This window comes from Peromyscus leucopus, chromosome 20 (genome assembly GCF_004664715.2).
Source record: "Peromyscus leucopus breed LL Stock chromosome 20, UCI_PerLeu_2.1, whole genome shotgun sequence".
Lineage (NCBI taxonomy): Eukaryota > Metazoa > Chordata > Mammalia > Rodentia > Cricetidae > Peromyscus > Peromyscus leucopus.
In genome coordinates this window covers 31,722,592-31,740,088 of record NC_051080.1, presented here as the reverse complement: position 1 = coordinate 31,740,088, position 17,497 = coordinate 31,722,592, and the positions used below count along the sequence as shown (strand labels likewise).

The 17,497-nt window shown below is 55.8% G+C and overlaps 1 protein-coding gene across 1 annotated transcript in view; it reads right to left on the bottom strand.

The window, feature by feature from the left end:
• Positions 1-17,497, bottom strand: part of Adgrb1 (adhesion G protein-coupled receptor B1) — a 72,933-nt gene that overhangs the window by 31,295 nt on the left and 24,141 nt on the right. Inside the window, 12 exon segments of the mRNA XM_037197550.1 lie at positions 7,385-7,428; positions 8,786-8,888; positions 9,079-9,154; positions 9,683-9,826; positions 12,499-12,607; positions 13,212-13,280; positions 14,019-14,213; positions 14,373-14,479; positions 15,929-16,030; positions 16,136-16,300; positions 16,872-17,036; positions 17,307-17,471. Coding sequence (XP_037053445.1) covers positions 7,385-7,428; positions 8,786-8,888; positions 9,079-9,154; positions 9,683-9,826; positions 12,499-12,607; positions 13,212-13,280; positions 14,019-14,213; positions 14,373-14,479; positions 15,929-16,030; positions 16,136-16,300; positions 16,872-17,036; positions 17,307-17,471 — 1,444 coding nt within the window.

Here is a 17,497-nt window from a genome sequence, read left to right as displayed (position 1 = left end):
CCCTGCTAGGCTGGCACCCCTCCTGGCTTATTTCTGAGACTCTAGGTTTCTGAGATCCAAACACCTGTGGTCTGGCGCCCCGAACTATGAAGCTGGCGCCACCCGAGCCCCTCTTTGCACCCCAGGTCTTGCGGGGCCTTTGAGACGTCTCCTGTTCCCACCTCCCAGACACCGATCTCCTCTTCTCTCCCATCTGGCGCCAGACACTCTGTACTGGGGCTTCTGGTCTCAGACTGTCCCCCTCTGTGCCTTGGGGCTCCTCTCGGGTTACCCAGGCAGGGCACATAGGTCATGGTTGTTTGTGGGACAGAGTGGGGAACCTGAGGACAGTGGATGCTGGCTCCTCGGCCTGGCAAAAATGACCTGGCCTGGGGAACAAGGGTCCAGCTGACTATGCCTGGCTCAGGAAGGTGTTTGATACCTGCCCTAAACCCCTGCCCATCTCCTAGGCTCCTGCCTAATAGGTTCCTCCAGACACATCCATCTGGCCTGTCACCCCACCACCACCACCACCAACCAGTCAACAGGCCACTGCCAAGACTCACAGCACTCATGCTCTAGCATCCGATGCTTGCTGAGCTAGTCCCTTGCTGAGCACTGGGCACTCCCGGTATTCCCCCTAGCTCAAGATGAGGTATACCTCACGTCCACCCTAGCCAGCCTAGCCTCATCTCCAAGACATCTTCCCAGACTTCCATGCTAAGCCTTCCTCTCCTACTTGCCCTATCATACCTATCATATGGTTACTGTGGCCTGACTCATGACCTGTGCCATAGGGGAAAGGATATGATACCCACAGGGAGTCTGTAAATCTTTCCAGAGCCAGCCTCCTCTCATAAGACCTATGCCCACAACCTTCACCCTCAGAACCAGCACCAAGACAACAAGCCAAGGCCAATAGCACCTGCAGTCAGTAAGTACCACTAGCCACCATCCCTACCCCGGCATACTTCTACTACCTCTACCACCACTTACACGTTACCAAAATCATCTCCACAGCTACCATAATATTACCACTGCCATGTCACCACTACCACTTCCATGGCCACTGCCACCATCCCTGCTACCTCCATAGGTGCCATATCATCATCAACATCATCATCATCAACATCATCATCATCATCATCAACATCATCATCATCATCATCATGGCCACCACAACCACCACTGCACCACTGACATCCGCTCTATGGTCACCACGTCTCTGATACCACCTCCATACCCACCACCTCATCACCACCACCACCACCACCACCACCACCACCACCACCACCACCACACCTTCATAACCACGGTCACATCATGACACCACAGCCACTCCTGCATCACCAATAACACTACTCCCATGGCCACCACCACGCTGCTGATGCCCCCTCTGAGGCCACCATCATGTAGCAACCGTCACCTCCCTGGGCAGCCCCACATTGCCGAAACCACTTCTACGACCTACCACCATGTCTCTGACATTGGCAATACCATCACCACGGCCATCATCGCCCTCAACTCACATCATCATCACCCCACCATCACCAACAGAAGCACCGTGACCTCTCATTATGTTGGCAACACCCCCGCCCCCATGCCACCATCACTCCCACCCACAGCAACACTATCGTGAATGGTGGTGCAACACTCAGCACCACCAGCAGCCTCAGTTTCACCAGCGGCAGCATCACAGACCACAGAGCCGCCACCACCATCATCACCCTGTCATCAGCTCCTCTCTCACCACCCACCCCATTCTCCACCGTTCCCGCTCAGTGCAATGACTCCAGCAACGCTCTTCAGTCCTCATCACCATAGACATTACACAATCCTCCTCCCTCACCACCGCATCCCCAGGCCGGTGCCAGCATCAGCTACACCAGCACTGACATCATCACCATGTCTACCAATGCAGTCAGCCGTGTGTATCACTGATGCTAAGACCGTCGGCACCAGCCAAAGCTCCAGAGCAGGGCAGCACCACCTTGCCCAATGTGTCTTTCTTCATAGGGACCAGTGACCACCTGCTTGCCATCGGCATGCTATTGTCCTGCCAGTAACATCGGCCTGTCTCCAGGATGGACACTGTCCCCAGAATTCAGCTGTCTTCTTCAGCTTGTCACACTGGTGGACCCTCTCTCGGGAGCCTCAATGTGCTCCCTGACAGGCCAGGGCGGTAAGAGCAGACAGCCAGCGAACCTGCCCTTTTGTCTTTCCCCCTACGACCTTCCTTCCTGCGCCTCACTGCTCACCTGATCCAGCAGACCTGGTCACGCCATCATCCCACCACCTCCAGGCAAGGGCCAGGGGCAGGTTCCCACATCACTCGAGCCTTCCAGCTAACGGGAAAGTCCTTCCCCTGTGTCTGCCTTTACACATGCCCTGCAATCTGAGAACAGGACCCACACCAATTCTACCTCTGCTAGGTCATTCCTGAGGCCAGAGAGCCTAGTCTCCACATCTAAAAAGAGGTATGGGGGTTACAGAAAGGGAACCCCCAGGCCTGAGCAGCCACTTCCCCTGCCAAGTATGTTCTCTGTCCTGCTCCCTAGCTCCCTCTCCTTGGACCACTCACTGCAACTCCAGTTGCACTCTGCTGGGTCTCTGCACACCCTGCCTTGGGTTCCCACACCCTCTGCGCTACAGCCCTCATGGAGTGCTATGAGGTGGCATGCATCTACGTGGCTTACTGTTTTCCTCTGGGATGATATCCTGACATTCAGCACATTGTCAACCACGACAACAGCCCATTTCACAGAGGTAGAAACCAAGGCTCAACATGATGGAAGCTTGCCCATGTAACCAGGGGGTCAGACAAAGACCTCTGTATGGGTACAGGCCAGGGGTCACTTGTAGTGGGTCACTTACGGGCCCACATGCCCCACTGGTTCAGCCTGGGGAGTGGATAGGGGACGTTGTAAACAAGAGCCCAGAATTCTGGGCAAGGTGGGGACCTGCAGAGTAAATGGCTCCCTGGAGCGGCAAAAGGGGGGTGGCAAAGCCCCTGTGTTCTGCTCCAACTCAAACCCTCCACCCACTTGGAAGCCCCTGCTTAGCCATGTTATAAGGGAAGCAACTGTAGGCTGAGCATCAGGTTTTCTCTGCGAGCCAGGGCTACACAGAGAAACCCTGTCTCAAAAAAGCAACCAAACAACCAAACAAGCAAAAAGAGGGGTCAGACTCTTGAAAAGATATGCTTTTGGTTCCTGAAGTTAGTCCTGGGTTTATTAGGAACCTTCAAGCCTTGGGTTAGGCTCTTTGGCTGTGAACCTGGCTCACAAAGGACAGTGCAGCAGGAAGCTCTTTGAGGGACATGAGTGGACCTAGTGGGGCTTGGCCGTCCACCCAGGAAAGGATCTAGTTAGAAAGGAACACTTGTGGAGAGGGATAGCCCTAACAACGCCTGAGGTCAGAGCTCTGGCCGTCCTGCCCTGGGGGAGACAGAGCTCAGTGGCTTACGACCCTCCCATCATCGTGGCAACCTGCCCACCTGCTAGAGTAGCCAGATGAAGTGGGCCCTTGTGCTCTCTTTACCCACTTCCTATGACATTGGCCCCTTCCTCAGGCACCTGTTTGTCCTCTGGATCTCATTCTCCATTCAGTCATTCACGCTGTACCCTGCAGTCCATACCCCATTCCATCCTACTTCTGAACTGCTTACCTTCCTCACGTCTGCCCAGCACTGCCGATCATGACCTACTTACTCAACCATCTAGCCCCGCCTCCCGCTGCCTGTTCCCACTCACAAATAATTCCTCATCCTAACAGGTGGCAGAAGACTCCGGGAATCCACATATGACTGTCACTGTCCTCCTCGGGGGAGACACACAAAACTAGGGCTCTGTGGGGATGTAGCCTGGGCAGTCTATTGTAGCAAGGGTTGCTCCCTTCCTCCCCACTTCCTACCCCAGGCTCTCACAAGCACTGGTCATTCTTCTATAGGGGCGTAAAGAGACTGAGCTCTTGAATCCTGTTGCCAACTTAGAGTTCAAGACCCAGATCCAGGGACATGGGCGACAGACATTGCATTGAAGGACTAGGGTCACATCAGAGGCTCTGAACAAATGTTTAAGGAGCCCAGACAGACATCTCCAATGTGGACACCGCCAGAGTCTGTGCAGGTCTGTGGGGTTCCTGGAGGAAAGGCAGGAAGAGAGGCTACACTGTAGAAGGAAGCCTCTGGCTTGTTCTCTATGTGAATGCGTCACGCTATCAACTGTCCCACGTGACTGGAAGAGAGGGTGATCCTCTGAGCACGTGGCCTACATGGAATGAGTGTGAGCCAACTCAGTGGTCCAACAGAGACAGGGAGCAGGGCTTAGCCTAGGACCAAGAAGATCAGGGTTCAGCGTGTGAGGAGGGTCAGCATCCAGTGTGTGACTATGGTCAGAGCTCAGTGTATGATAAGGATCAGGGCTCAGAGTGTACCCAGGGCGAGGTCAAGATCAGGATTCAGTGTATGATGAAGGTCAGTATTCACTGTGTGAGCCAGATAAATGATCGATGTATGACCAGGATCAAGGCTCAGTTTATGTGCAGAATTAGGGCTGAATGTGTGACCAGGGCCAGGGCTCCATTTGCAATGAGAGTCAACATTTAGTGAGAGCAGAATCGGGGTTCAGTGTGTGACCAGGGTCGGAGCAAGCTTAACCTGTGACCATGAGGAGCATTTGACCAGAATTAGGACTCAACGTCCCACTTTAGAGTCAGGACTCAGGGTACGGCCAGTGTCTGGTCTCAGCCCACTTCTGGTTAGGGTTCTGGGCTCTACCCTAGATTACGATGGTTTGGTTATGGGTCACAATGAAAGTACAAAAAAGGTTACCCTTCATTGGGTGACAGCCACAGAAGGCTCTCCTCTCCCCCTAGTGGCCAGGCCATTCCTTGGTCCCTTAGGCCTGTTCTCAGCCAAGCACAAGCAAACATGGGTCACACCAGGCAGGTCAGGGACACCGGTGGTTAGGCAGTGGTAGAGGTGGGCCATTGCTCTGCCACTCTTCACGCTTTAGGCCAATAGGAAAGCACTTATATTCACAAGTCACAGCAAAAGCCATGGCCACCAGTTGTGGCATGAAGAGCCACTGAATGGAGAGCAGAGGAGTGACCAGGGCATGGGCAAGTTACAAAAACCAGCCTGTCTACCATCCAGTCACCCTCCAGCCTCCGTTTAAGGGTTCTAGCTACTTGTTCTGAGCAATGTCCTCAACCACCACTGGGTTTGGCTAGCTATAGCCTCTGGAGGCCTTGTAACCAGTCAATTGGGGGGTGGGCAGTGTGTGATCCCAGGATAGACTTGTACCTCCACTTAGGCACAGGCCACTCAGCTGAACAGGTATCATTCTGCTGTCCTGGGGCCTGACCTTCCACAGTCCAGTTCTCAAGGGCTGGCGTAGAGCGTGCCTAAGGTGACTGAGGTCAAGGTCACCGCCCACAGCTGTGAGAGCAGGGCAGGTGGAGGCCACACTAACTTGCAACACCCGAGGGCTCACCATGGTACCTTAGCAGCCCAGATCCCACCCAGTGTCAGGCAGCTGCCAGCTCCGAGGTTAGGAGTCTCAACTTAAGGGATGTCTGATAGTCTATGGCCTGGCAGGGGACAGTGTCCTTGACTCAGCTGGGAAGTTGGGAACATGGATGGGGCTGCCCCCACCAGGAGGCTGGTCTTTACTAGGAAAAGGGAGGGCTCCGCAGGGTGCCAGTGTGAACTAAGAGGATAAAGAGGTTGGCCACCCCTCCACAAGCTGCCACCATTGAGCCCTCCAAGGGAAGTCACTTCCATCTCCGAAGCGCCAAGTCCTAGCATGCCCATGGCAGTCCTGGGGCGGGGTGGGGGTGGGGGAGGGGAGCTGTGAACCGTGAACTCCGAACTGTTCTCCCTTTTCCTTTTACACCCTCTTCTGATCTCCTATGCAAAGAGCACATGGCCCTCACAACACCTGAAGAGATCCATAGACAGCAACACACCCGAAGGCTGGCCTTCCGGGCTGCAAGCATCTCAGCCTGGTGTCGGACCCGCAGCACGCAGGCCCGTGTCCTGCAGGTGAGGCAGGACGGCCTGGCTCTGCACTCAACATTACTTTGCCTTAGCAATGGCTGTTCCTTCTGCTGAAATACTGGTCCTCAGACACCCACCCCACAAGAGTCTGCAGGAACTCTGTGCAGAAATCAGCTTCCCCCACAACATAACATACACAGAGACCACTCTGCCCCTGCTCAGAAAAGTACCACACAACCTACTGCAAAGCCTTCTGAAGCCTTGTTGGTGTAGGACAGGACCTGACATTGTTTTAGACTAATGCTTTGACGACGCACTGTCCCTCTTCCCTGGGATGGAGGAAATGAGGGTTGGGACCTCATAGGCTAGTCATCAGTGGTCACAGTCACCAGAAGATGGATGGTAGATAACCCCACACAACAGCTCACTCTTTGCACCCCTTCATGATGCCTCCAGACCACGCTTCCCGAGCCTCCCCGAGCCCTCCAAGCCTTCCTGCTGGTGCCCTGACTGCACCTCTCTTGGAACCTTCTTCCTCTCCCAGGCCAGTCACTCGGGAGACCTTCCCTGCTGCCTAGGACATGCGCATCCCTACACGGCCCACATCATCAGAGCTTGCTACACATACCGTCAGTGCCTGGGACCACCTGAGTTCCCAAGCCACCTGGCCAGGGGAAGGGAACAAAGTCTCTGTACTTAACTTCCAACCAGACCATCCTATACACAGCCCACCACCAGGCCTCCAGTTTGTAAGGCCTCACCCCAAGCATAATGGCCTTCCTGGCTTCCACGAACACTATTCCAGCTTGCCACACACTTCCGTGTCCCTCAGGAGGCCCCTCCTCATTTCCCCATCGTTTCACCTAGGACCTTATTCCAAGCAGGAGGCTCCACTCTGTGTCAGAGTGCCCTGGAGCAGGCTGGTGCCCACCATGTGCTTGAAAAAAAAAAGTCTGAATTCAGGGTCCAGGGTCATATGATGCTGCTAGAGACACCTGGGGCCCTTGCCCCAGTTGATTATTTGGGGTCTCAGGGTCCTCCACCCCGCAGCCATCTTAGTCCACAAAGCCACATTCCCAATTCTCAGTGCTTGCTACCTGCCCCAAACCCAACATTGGGACAGGATGGTTTGAATTCCCCACTTCAGCATCCAGCTAGGACACGCCTCTCTGGCCCTCCTTCCCTGCGCCATGGACTTCCCTAGAAGAATAAGGAGGGCAGGCCAATGACTCTGAAGCCAGACCTGGGCAGGAAGAAGGGGAGGGCTGTGCAGGGGCACCAGTGGACCGGGAACCAGGGAGCGGTGGCTCCACTACCTAAAACCAGCCCTCCACTACCCGACCACACTTCAAGCTTCCCCCACCACCCCACGGCCCTGGGGCTACCAAGCCCCAAAGAACTTACCCATCTGTCTCATCCCACAGGATACAAGTCTGGTTGGTGGTGCCCTAAGAAAGAAGGAGGAGTCAGGGCCATTGCCACCTCTAGTCACAGCCTGGGTCACACTGAATCCACTCATGGGGACACTATATATGCTGCTGATGCCTTCCCCCAAGAGACTGCATTGTGTGAGGTAAAAACTGACGTTCAGAGCAGTTCCAGGTTAGTTAGGCCTGGCTTGACCCCCCTCCCTCCGCCCACCAATGCCCAACACATGGCTTCAGACAGTTCCTGTCCCTTCTCTGGTCCAGCCCCCATGACAGGGCTGTGCTAAACGACAAAGCCATGTCTGAAGGGGAGGGAGATAGATGCTCCTAGGGGGAAAAGCTGCTCCGTTGCTGTCCGTGGTCCTGAAAGCAGGACCTTGAGAACATTGCAGGGCGCCATCCCTGTGAGGGCTACTGACGGGGATCAGCACTGGAAAGGTGGGAGCGGCCGCCATGGGTTTGTCTATGCTCACAATAGCTACATGCCCTGGGCATTCATGAGCATTACTTGTTCTTGTTTGATAAGGGAAGGGAGCCAAGGCATAGAGAAGGTAAGCAACTCCCCCAAGGCCACACAGGAGAAAAGGACAGGTTTGGGTTCTTCCTGAGGTTTCCTATACCCCTGGCCTGGGGACTGGGGTGTGGCACTGCCATATCCTGGCCGAGCGATGCATCTGTCTTGCCCCCTTGGGGTTCTTACTCAATCTACTCAGCAGCAGAGACAGCAAGCTGTAGGGGCCTCAGCTCTAGTCTCTGAAAAGTCCTATGAGAGGACTGACAATCCCCGTCCCCCTGTCCAGCTTCCTCATGCCAATCAAGGTATCCAAGCATTTCTGGAACTGGGGACCTGGCAGGGTCACACAGCAGTCGTGGCCTGGAGTCCTAGGGAGTTTTGGGAGGATGCTCTTGGCACTGTCTTCCCAGAGGTCCTGCATGACTTGGCCTGGTCGAGTCAGCCCTGACTCTGGCAGAAGGTAGCTCTCACATGTTCCCAGCAATGTGGCCTGGGGAGGGAGTTTTGGAGACCTGCTTTGGGGTAGATGGCCTGTCACACAGCTCCCTAGAATGCTGGGCCATGGGCACAGGGCAGCAAGCGGATCCCCTCCAGGGATCAGGATCTGGAGTGGAGGGAGAGAAGCTAGGGATTGGGTCAGGGGGCAGGTCGGAAATGGGCTGAATTTCAGTATCCGCATGAATCAATCCACTGTGTGGCCCTGGGTGAGTCCCTAGCTCTAAAACTCAGTTTCCTCGCTTGGAATTTAGATGAGAGCCATTCCAATTGTGGCCCTCAAGAGTAGCGCCCGAGAGGAACGCGCAGGGAGGCACCCAGAGCTGGCGAATGTGTGCCCCTGCACCCACGCACATGGGCAGCACTCACATTGTACATGTGGGCAAACTCAATCTCCAAGGGTGTGAGCAGGGACCGAGGCGGGGGCTTCACCGTCACGGAGATGACCTTGGAGTTGAGGACCGTTGTGTTCCTGGGGGCATCCAAAGCATCAAAGGCTGTCAGAGGTGTGGAACGGCACCGAGCCAGCCTGGTAGACCAGCCCCAACCCCAGCCCCAGGGGGTGCTTTGTCCCACGCTACCTGTCACCACCACGCCCAGCCCACCAGCATCTTCCTGACCTCCCACAGGAGCCCAGGCTATCCCCTTTCCGTGACACTCACCTCTGCAGGGCCAGGAAGCTGCCCAAGTTCCGGTAGAGCACAGTACCAACCACGAACACGGACGAGTCATCAGCCTCTGGAAGGAAGCATCGGTTACCCCAGCCCGGCTACTGCCCACTAGCCTGGACCTCACCCCAGGGACCTCCACTGTCCCATCTATTGGGTCCCATCCAAGGTCCTGACAAGAAAAGGCCTGTGCTTCACCCCCCCACAGATGCTGAGGTGCAGCTGGGATCTGGGGCACCACTCTGGGTCAACATGGGGAGAGAGGACTAGTTTATTTCCTCAAGTGACCCCACAAGAGATAGGGGGAAGCAAGACACATTTCTCTCCCTAGGAACCCATGTCCTTGTTGCTTTGTGATCCACCCAGCCCCTCCCACTCTGCCTATACTTCTGGCTTAGGGTAGTCCCCAGGCACACTCCCATGGAGGAAAGGAAGAGATTCTTGCAAGGAGACGGTCTCAGGAATAACAAGGTGTACCAGGGATGCTCCCTAAAACTGGAGACCATGCACAAAACCCTACAAGAAATACCCCAGGATGACAATCCTCAGACTCTGGGACCCTGGTTCTTAGCAGGCCCACCCCATTCCCAAGCCTCACCTGCCAAGCCTGTGGAAAACACACTCTTGGACACAGTGACCCTGTCCTCTGGCACCTTGGCCCAGTCTCCTGTGGCACGCCAGCCCTTCATGGGGAAGCTGATGTCGGTGGCCCCGCTGGCTGGAAGCTTGTGGATGCTGAGCACTAAGACAGGGAAGGGACAAGATAACGGAGCATCACCCACCTGGAATGTCAGCTGGGACCCAGGCGGCAGGCCCTGGTGCAAGACGATGACACAGTTTCCTGAGGCTAGTCCCCGTGGCCAGGCTGCTGTCAGGCATGAGCGCCAAGCCTGTAGACCCTGACTCCCACACTCACTAGTTCCTCCACAGGCCCTCATTCCCAAATGATCAAAAACCCCAGAGCCCAGGGCTGGCTGGTGAGGACTGTATGGGACAGCAGGCCAGAATAACTATAGAAAGTCTTATTCTTTGTTTTGTTTTTGTTTTTCAACACAGGGTTTCTCTGTGTAGCTTTGGTGCCTGTCCTGGATCTCACTCTGTAGACCAGGCTGGCCTTGAACTCACAGAGATCCGCCTGGCTCTGCCTCCCCAGTGCTGGGATTAATGGTGTGCACCACCGCTGCCGCCCAGCAGGAAGTCTTATTCTTAGTGATTCAAACCTGACCAGGCCCTGTCCAGCCTAGTTAGCATCGAGGCTCAGACTTAGCCACTGTGGTCGGGAAAAAGTCAAAGGCGGATCCTGTGGGCACAGAAAGATTTACAGGAGCTAGACACCCATCGAGGTCCCAGTATTCATTCCCCTACCTCACTGGGGTCATGGATCCGTTCTGAGACCCACTCTCCACCTTCTTCTCCCTCTATAGAGAGAGGGAAGTGGCTGAGCTTCAGGCATAAGGTCTCTCTACTTGGGTGGGAGGTCTCCGTGAGGGAGGGGCAGCAGGTGTGGAGGGAGAATCCTGGGTAGTGTAGTCAGGTCGGATGCTATTCTCCTGTATCCCGGCCTGGCAAGCCTCTACCAGAGGCAGACCAGTCCAGTCTAGCACCAACCTCAGCAGGATGGTCCCTTCTCTACTTTAGGAGATATCCTAGAGGACTTCCCTGCCTGCCACCCCATCTTCCTCCACCACGTGCACACTGGCCCAGCGATTCAAGGCCCGGGGGACAGGGCTGAGAGGCAAAGGGAGGTCCCTACTAAGTGAGGTCGCCTTTCCAGTTCCATCCAGGCACACATCCTACCCTTCAACCAGTACCACAACCTGGGGCTACTTGTAAAGCTGTGGGAGAGAGGGAGCTGCTGGGCTCGAGGCCACGCAGCCATGCACCCCAGGCATGGTCCCTGTGCCTTCTGCCTTTGCTCTATCTCACTTACTCTGCCTGGCCAGGCTCAGCAGCATCCCCACCTACCTGGTCCTGCCCTCCTTCGGACCATGAGGCCTTGGGAACATGAGGGTTCTCCCACAGTGTTCCATAAGTATCTGCCTTACCAGAGGCCATGGGGACAGAGACAAGCCTCCCTCTGAATGCCAGCACCCAGCTGGCCCTTGGTGCTGCTGAGGGCTTCCCAGAGAATGAACATACCACCTCACTCGGCACATGTTTCTGAGCCCCAACTGCATGCTCACGGCCATTACATGCTGAGAAAGATAAGTGGGCAGCAGAACCCTCTGCGTGTGCACGTGGAATGGGGACATGGCCTGTCGGTAGTGGCAACCAAGCGGGGTGATGTTCCCACACAGGGTAGCCAGGAAGCCACTGCAGAGGACAGGAAAAAGAGGGACATCGCCCAGGGAGAGGAGAGGGAAGGAAGAAAAGAGCCTAGAAGTGGCAGAGAGCAAGGGGTGAGATTTGAGTATGACAGCCACCTTCCGAAAGTTGGTCCTGTGGGTGGAAGGCAGGGAGGTACAGAGGCAGAAGCATGTGACTCCTAGGTCCTGTGAGGGGAAGCTAAATCGGGGCCCCAGGCTAGGCTAATAAAGACGTGGCAGGCTCAGATGGACACTGGGCGCTTTTGACCCAACTAGCTTTGAAAAGATGAAGCCACAGGCATGGAGCTTGGGGAAAGGCTTGGTGCTAAAGGCTGATGGAGCCTGGGGCCAGGCTGGAGGGTCAGGTAGACAGGCAAGAGGCCCAGTGAGGAAGAAGGGCCAAGTTAGCCTGAAGTGTGACCTGGCGGAGGTAGGGCAGGGAATTAGAGCAGAGACAGGTGTCAGTCTAGGGTGCAGTGGGGACTCCAAGGCAAGAACACAGTGGCTTCATGCTAGAAGAGTGGTCACTGGTGAGTGAGCTGGGGACAGAGCTGGTGAGGGAGTAAAGCCAGGTGCTGGGGAAGACGCAGAGTGGGAGGCTGGAGTCGCATCCTCAGGGGATGCAGAGCTGGAGCCTAGATAGGGGGTCATCTCAAGCACTGGTGTCTATTTGTGAGGACAGCTACCAGTCACCCTCAGGTCCACTGACCAGTCTACAGCTCCACTCTTAACATACAGAAAGGATGAGACTGCAACCAGGCAGATGCCAGGCCCCTGCCCCACTGCTCCTAGGCTTTGTAGAACTGGAGGGCAGAGAAACAGCAGCTGCAGAGGTGGCTCTGGGGTGACAGGACAAAGGGGGCCTCAGCCCCAGAGGTGGCTGGGCTCCCACATGTGTCCCTGGCATGAGATCTCCACGTCTCTGCCTGGATCTCAGGTCCCAAAGGGCTCTTGATATCAACCCCCTGGACTTGACCTAAGCCCCAGGCTAATAGGTAATGGCAGCCAGTGGCTGCAGAAGGGTGGGGTCATCTGTTCCTTACAGATGGGAAAAATAAGGCAGGGACCCGGCCCAAAGGCACAGGACCAGGCCATGGAGGTTGCTTACCCAGATTGTCGGTCACCTGGTAGGCATCCCTCAAATCCTTCATGCGGAAGCCGATGACATCCACAAAGTCCTCCACCAGCCGAAAGAGCTCCTTGGCATTGGGGCCCATCTGGGGTAGGGAAAGGTGGAGGAGCTCAAGCTGGAGGAGGTACCTGCGACCTCCCTTCTCCTCCTGGCCCCTCCCCTCCTCTGCTATCTCCTTTTCTAGGCCCAATGGGTCATTGCTTTGCCAAGCAGGGCAGCAGGCAGCTGACCTCTGAGTGTCCATTTGCATTTTACGGATAAGATCAGAGGCCCAGAGAAGCTGCTGTGGGCACCACGGGGGTCCCTAAGCTGTAGGAAGGGAAAGTGTTCCAAATATTCACCGTGAGGGTTACTGCCCTGGGGTTAGGGTGACAGCAGGTTTGAGGTCTGCTGGAAGGAAGAGAGAAGATTGGAGAAGACTCACCACACCCCCTCCTCTGGACATACCCAGTGATCTTAACATAGTTTCCTGCTCTCCTCATTCAGGACCAGGGAAAAGCCACTGTGCTTTCATGGGTGGGGAAACAAGGCCTATGAGTTTAGTGGCTTTTTTAGCAGTGTTGAGACTCATACAGAAGACGCAGCAAGGCCCCGCCATGGCTGGCCTGGAGTGTAGGAGGCCTAGAGCTGCCTGCTCCTATCCTGATCCTGTGGCTAACGCCAGGGGGGCTCCAGACCACCACACGTACCAGCTGTGCCTCCTCCCACTTGTCCCGATTCTCCTCGGCCAGCAGGTTGCTGATGATCTGGACAAAGTTCTGGAAATGAGGGCCAGTGAAAGGGAGCAAGGCATCAGTGTGTGAGGAAGGGAAAAGCTCGACCTATGACTAGGATAAGGGCTCAGTTTAGACTAGGACCAGGGCTCAGTGGATGACCAAGAGCAGGACACAGTCAGTGACCAGGATCCAGGCTGGGTGGGATCATGATTGGAGCGCAGAGTGTAGCCAGAATCAGACCAAGGCTCAGTGTGTGATCAAAGTTAGGGCTTACATGTGACCAAGGCCAGGGCTCAGTGTGTGACCAGGGCCAGGGCTCAGTGTGTGACCAAGACCAGGGCTCAGTGTGTGACCAAGACCAGGGCTCAGTGTGTGACCAAGGCACGGCTCAGTGTGTGACCAAGGCATGGCTCAGTGTGTGAGCAGGGACAGGGCTCAGTGTATAAGCAGGATCCAGGATGATGACTAATATGATCTGGGTCAAGGCTTGGTCTTTAACCAAGGATAAGGTTCAGTCTACCATCGGGGTCAGAGGTCATTGTGACCAGGATCAGGACTCAGGATATAACCTGGATCGGGACTCACTATATGACCTGGAGCAGGGATCATCCCATGACCAGGCCAGGATTCAGCATGTAACCACGTTTAAAGCTCATGATTACAGTGGGATCACAGCCCTGCCCACACTCAACAACGGGACTTAGTCTCTGACTGGGCTCTGGGTTGGTTCCTCTGATATTTCCCCAAGTGTCCTCCCCCGAGGCTTCCCCTGGGAGCCACCTGCACATCCCCCGGTGTAGGGCTGTAGTAGGCCCTGCGGAAGATCTCTGTCATGTTCCTCAGGACGTCGATGGTGGAGAGCAGGTCGCCGCTGTAGCTGGTGCCATCCTGTGAGATCTCCAGCAGTGTCTGGATGACCTCGGAGACCCCCTCCCCTGGCAGCCCACGTTGGGCCTTGGCCAGGTGCTCTCTAGTCTGGGGAGATGGAGAGGGCGGGATGCTGTCACTGCTGCTGCGGGTTACAGCCAGGTGGAGGGCCAGGGACCTCCGATGCCTGGAGGTCCCCTACAGCCCCAACCTCACGTGTTCAAAAAGAGTGGGGAAGTTTCCTGAGCGCCCCAGGACCAGCCTCACCATCATTTGGATGTTCCGGTAATCAATGGAGACACAGCGGATGTAGGTGGGGGGCTCCCAGTAGGCGATGCCTTCCTCGTCCAGCTCACAGTGGCGCAGGATGAGGCCTGGGGAAAACTCCATTCCTCACGTGACTGCTCACCAAGGAGCTCTGGGGTCCCACCCACAATTCTCGGGCAGGAGTGCTCTGTTTAGGACCCTAGGGACCTCGAACCAAGCCATGCTGTCTTTGTTCCTATGTGTACATTCTTCAGCCCTACTCTAGGTCCTGGGGACCTGAGGACCTGGGGACCAACAGGCATCAGACCTTCAGGAACTTTACTGTGTGGAGGTGGGGTCCTCGGCTAAGCAGGGGCTTCTGGGTACAGCCACAGCCTCTCTTGGAGTTCCTTGAAATCTAGAGACTTAGGGACAGCTGTCCCATAGCCTCTTGCTCTGTCCTGGCACATTCACAGGACTTCATGGGACTTGCTGGCCCCCCGAACACTGGCGCAGCCTCCTGGGGCCCCTTGGTCTCAACAGCCTGAAACACAAGCTCACTCTCAGATAGAAGGACCCCCCCCACAGAAAGATTTCTGAGCAGGGACAGAAGAGTAAGTAAATTCAGAGTGACAGCCACATAGAATGGTTCCAGCCCTGTCACCAGACAGGAACCATAGGGTGGCCTGATGTAGAAGCCTGGGCTATGAACTTAGATGGGAGGAAAAAATGAAGAAAACACAGTGTGACTACGAAGGTAGAAAAGGGCCAGGGAAAAGATACTGTGAGGGATGGGCGTTGTCTTTATTCTGTTTCTCTGGGTTTGCAGTATGTCCGCAAGAACATGTATTGTAACTAAGGACAGGGGCAGCAAGCATGGCTTGCAATATTCAGCACCCACTGCCACCACCTCTGCCCCTATGGGCCACCTCACCCACTGCTCACAGCAGCCCAATGCAAAGGATCACCTAAAGTCCTTTTATAGAAGAGAAAACTGAAGCTCAGAGAAACTAAGTCACTTCCCAAAAGCAATATGGCAAACAAGGGCAGAGTCGGGGTTTGAACTGGGTTCCCAACCTCCCTCCCTGCAGCCTCCCAGGTATGGAAACTACTCACGCTCTTTCAAACAAAGTGAAGAAGACCAGTGCCTGTGTGCGGGCAGGCCTATTCCCCATGGAGTCCACCCTGCTTTTCATACCCTCTGAAAGCACCCCATCAGTCCCCGGGGATGACATGGGATTGATTATAACTACTGGTGTTCAAAGGCAACTTCTCTCCTGTAGAGTGCAAGCCCAGAGTAGTAGGTATGTTGATTGTCCTATACCTGCTTCTCACCTGTACAGGGGCAATGGCATCAGGTTCACAGAACTATCTATGCTCAAAGGGACCTCTCAGGCAGAGGGCATGGATGCGCCCTGACCCTTGTGAACTCAGGACACAATGGCTGCCATGGTGCCCCCATCTGGTGCCATTTGGCACGAACACACAAGAGATGCATGAGCTTTCAGTCTCCGACAAGGCCTGTGAAGAGAGCTGTATAAAGACAGAGCAGGGCCTCTCAGACGACCACTTTTTACCTGTGGCATTGCGGGGACACCGGACTGCGGCCACCTCTCCAGCTGGGGTCTCCTTCCAGACCACGGCCCCAAAGTTGTCCTCATCACAAATTTCGTGGGGCTCTGTGAGGGGCCAGACAGTGAGGTGGACAGGGTTTGGGATGAGGGGCTGTGACACTCAGTTCTTCCCGGTCCCTCTGAGCTAGTATGCAGTGGGAAGGGTCTCACCAGGACATCGTTGGGCACCACACTGTCGGTACTCATCCTGGGGGCCCTGGCAGGCGGCTCCCCCGAAGAAAGGCCCAGAGCAGACACGCTCCCGTCGCTGGCTGCCACCCCCACATGTGACGCTGCAGCTGCCCCATGATGCCCAGGCCTGCCACTTGCCATCCACTGCAACGGGTGGCCAGTCACAGGGCACAGATGACAGGAAGCGGAGGGAAGTGGGGCCAGGGGCCAGGGACCAGGCGGATAAAACAAAACAAAACAAAACAAAAAACCAAAAAAACAGTATTCCGATGAGACAAAGACAAAAGACCAGGAGTGTTGGGGCAGGGTCGTAAGGAGACAGAAAATTGAGATCAGTGGAGAAGAGGTCTAAAATCAGCTTGACTCAAAAAAGAAACCGGATGTCTTGTGCAGCTGAAGTCTGCCACCTGACCTGGACTCCACTACTCCATCCTGAACCTGGTGAACCCTCCAGCCAACCCCACCACCCTAAACTGCACTTGACCCTACCATTTCCATCCTGTACTTCGTCCCCAACACCCTAACCAGCACCCTGACCCTGCCACACCACCCTGTACCCCAATCCCACCTCCACCACCCTGTCCTTTCATCCTAATACCCTGACTTGCATTCTAACACCGCCACTTCCACCCTATACCAACCTCCCACCCCCCACAGCCATACCTCCCCAGGGGGCCCCACCCTTTCCCCCTGAGCCCTGAGAGGGCATCCTGACCTGGGCACTGCTGCAGGAAGCAGTCTCGAGTCTCCACCCAGTGGCCCTGGCACTCGGCGCCTCCATAGGAAGGACCATTGCACTCTCGAGTCCGCTGCTGGCGGCCTTGGGAGCAACTGGCAGAGCAGGTGCTCCAGCTGGACCATTCATTCCAGTTTCCATCCACTGCCCGGCCCGGGGGAAGAAGGGAACAGGAAACTGGTGTGAATATCCAGCACGCAAGAACACCCCAGGGGTACCATGCCACAGCCCCCTTGGGATTGGGAAAGGAATACCACAAGGTCACGCCTCAACCTAGCTCGGGCTGAGGTTTTAACCACTGAGCACCCTGAGATGAACCCACGGTGGGTCAAGCTGGGTCCCTGGACCGGCCAGTGACCTGCTGGGCCCACCCCCACCCCCCATCCCCCCAGCCACGCACTCCCTCTCACCTACCAGGGCACAAGGCAATGTTGCAGAACTTCGTTTGCTTCTCGGGACCCTCACAGGGGTTGCCTCCAAATTGTGGGGGCCTGCAGGTGCGTGTGCGGTCACGGAAGCCACGGCCACAGGTGCTGGAGCAGAGGCTCCAAGGGGACCACTCATCCCAGGCCCCGTGCACTGGGGAGAGACAGGAAGCCATAGCT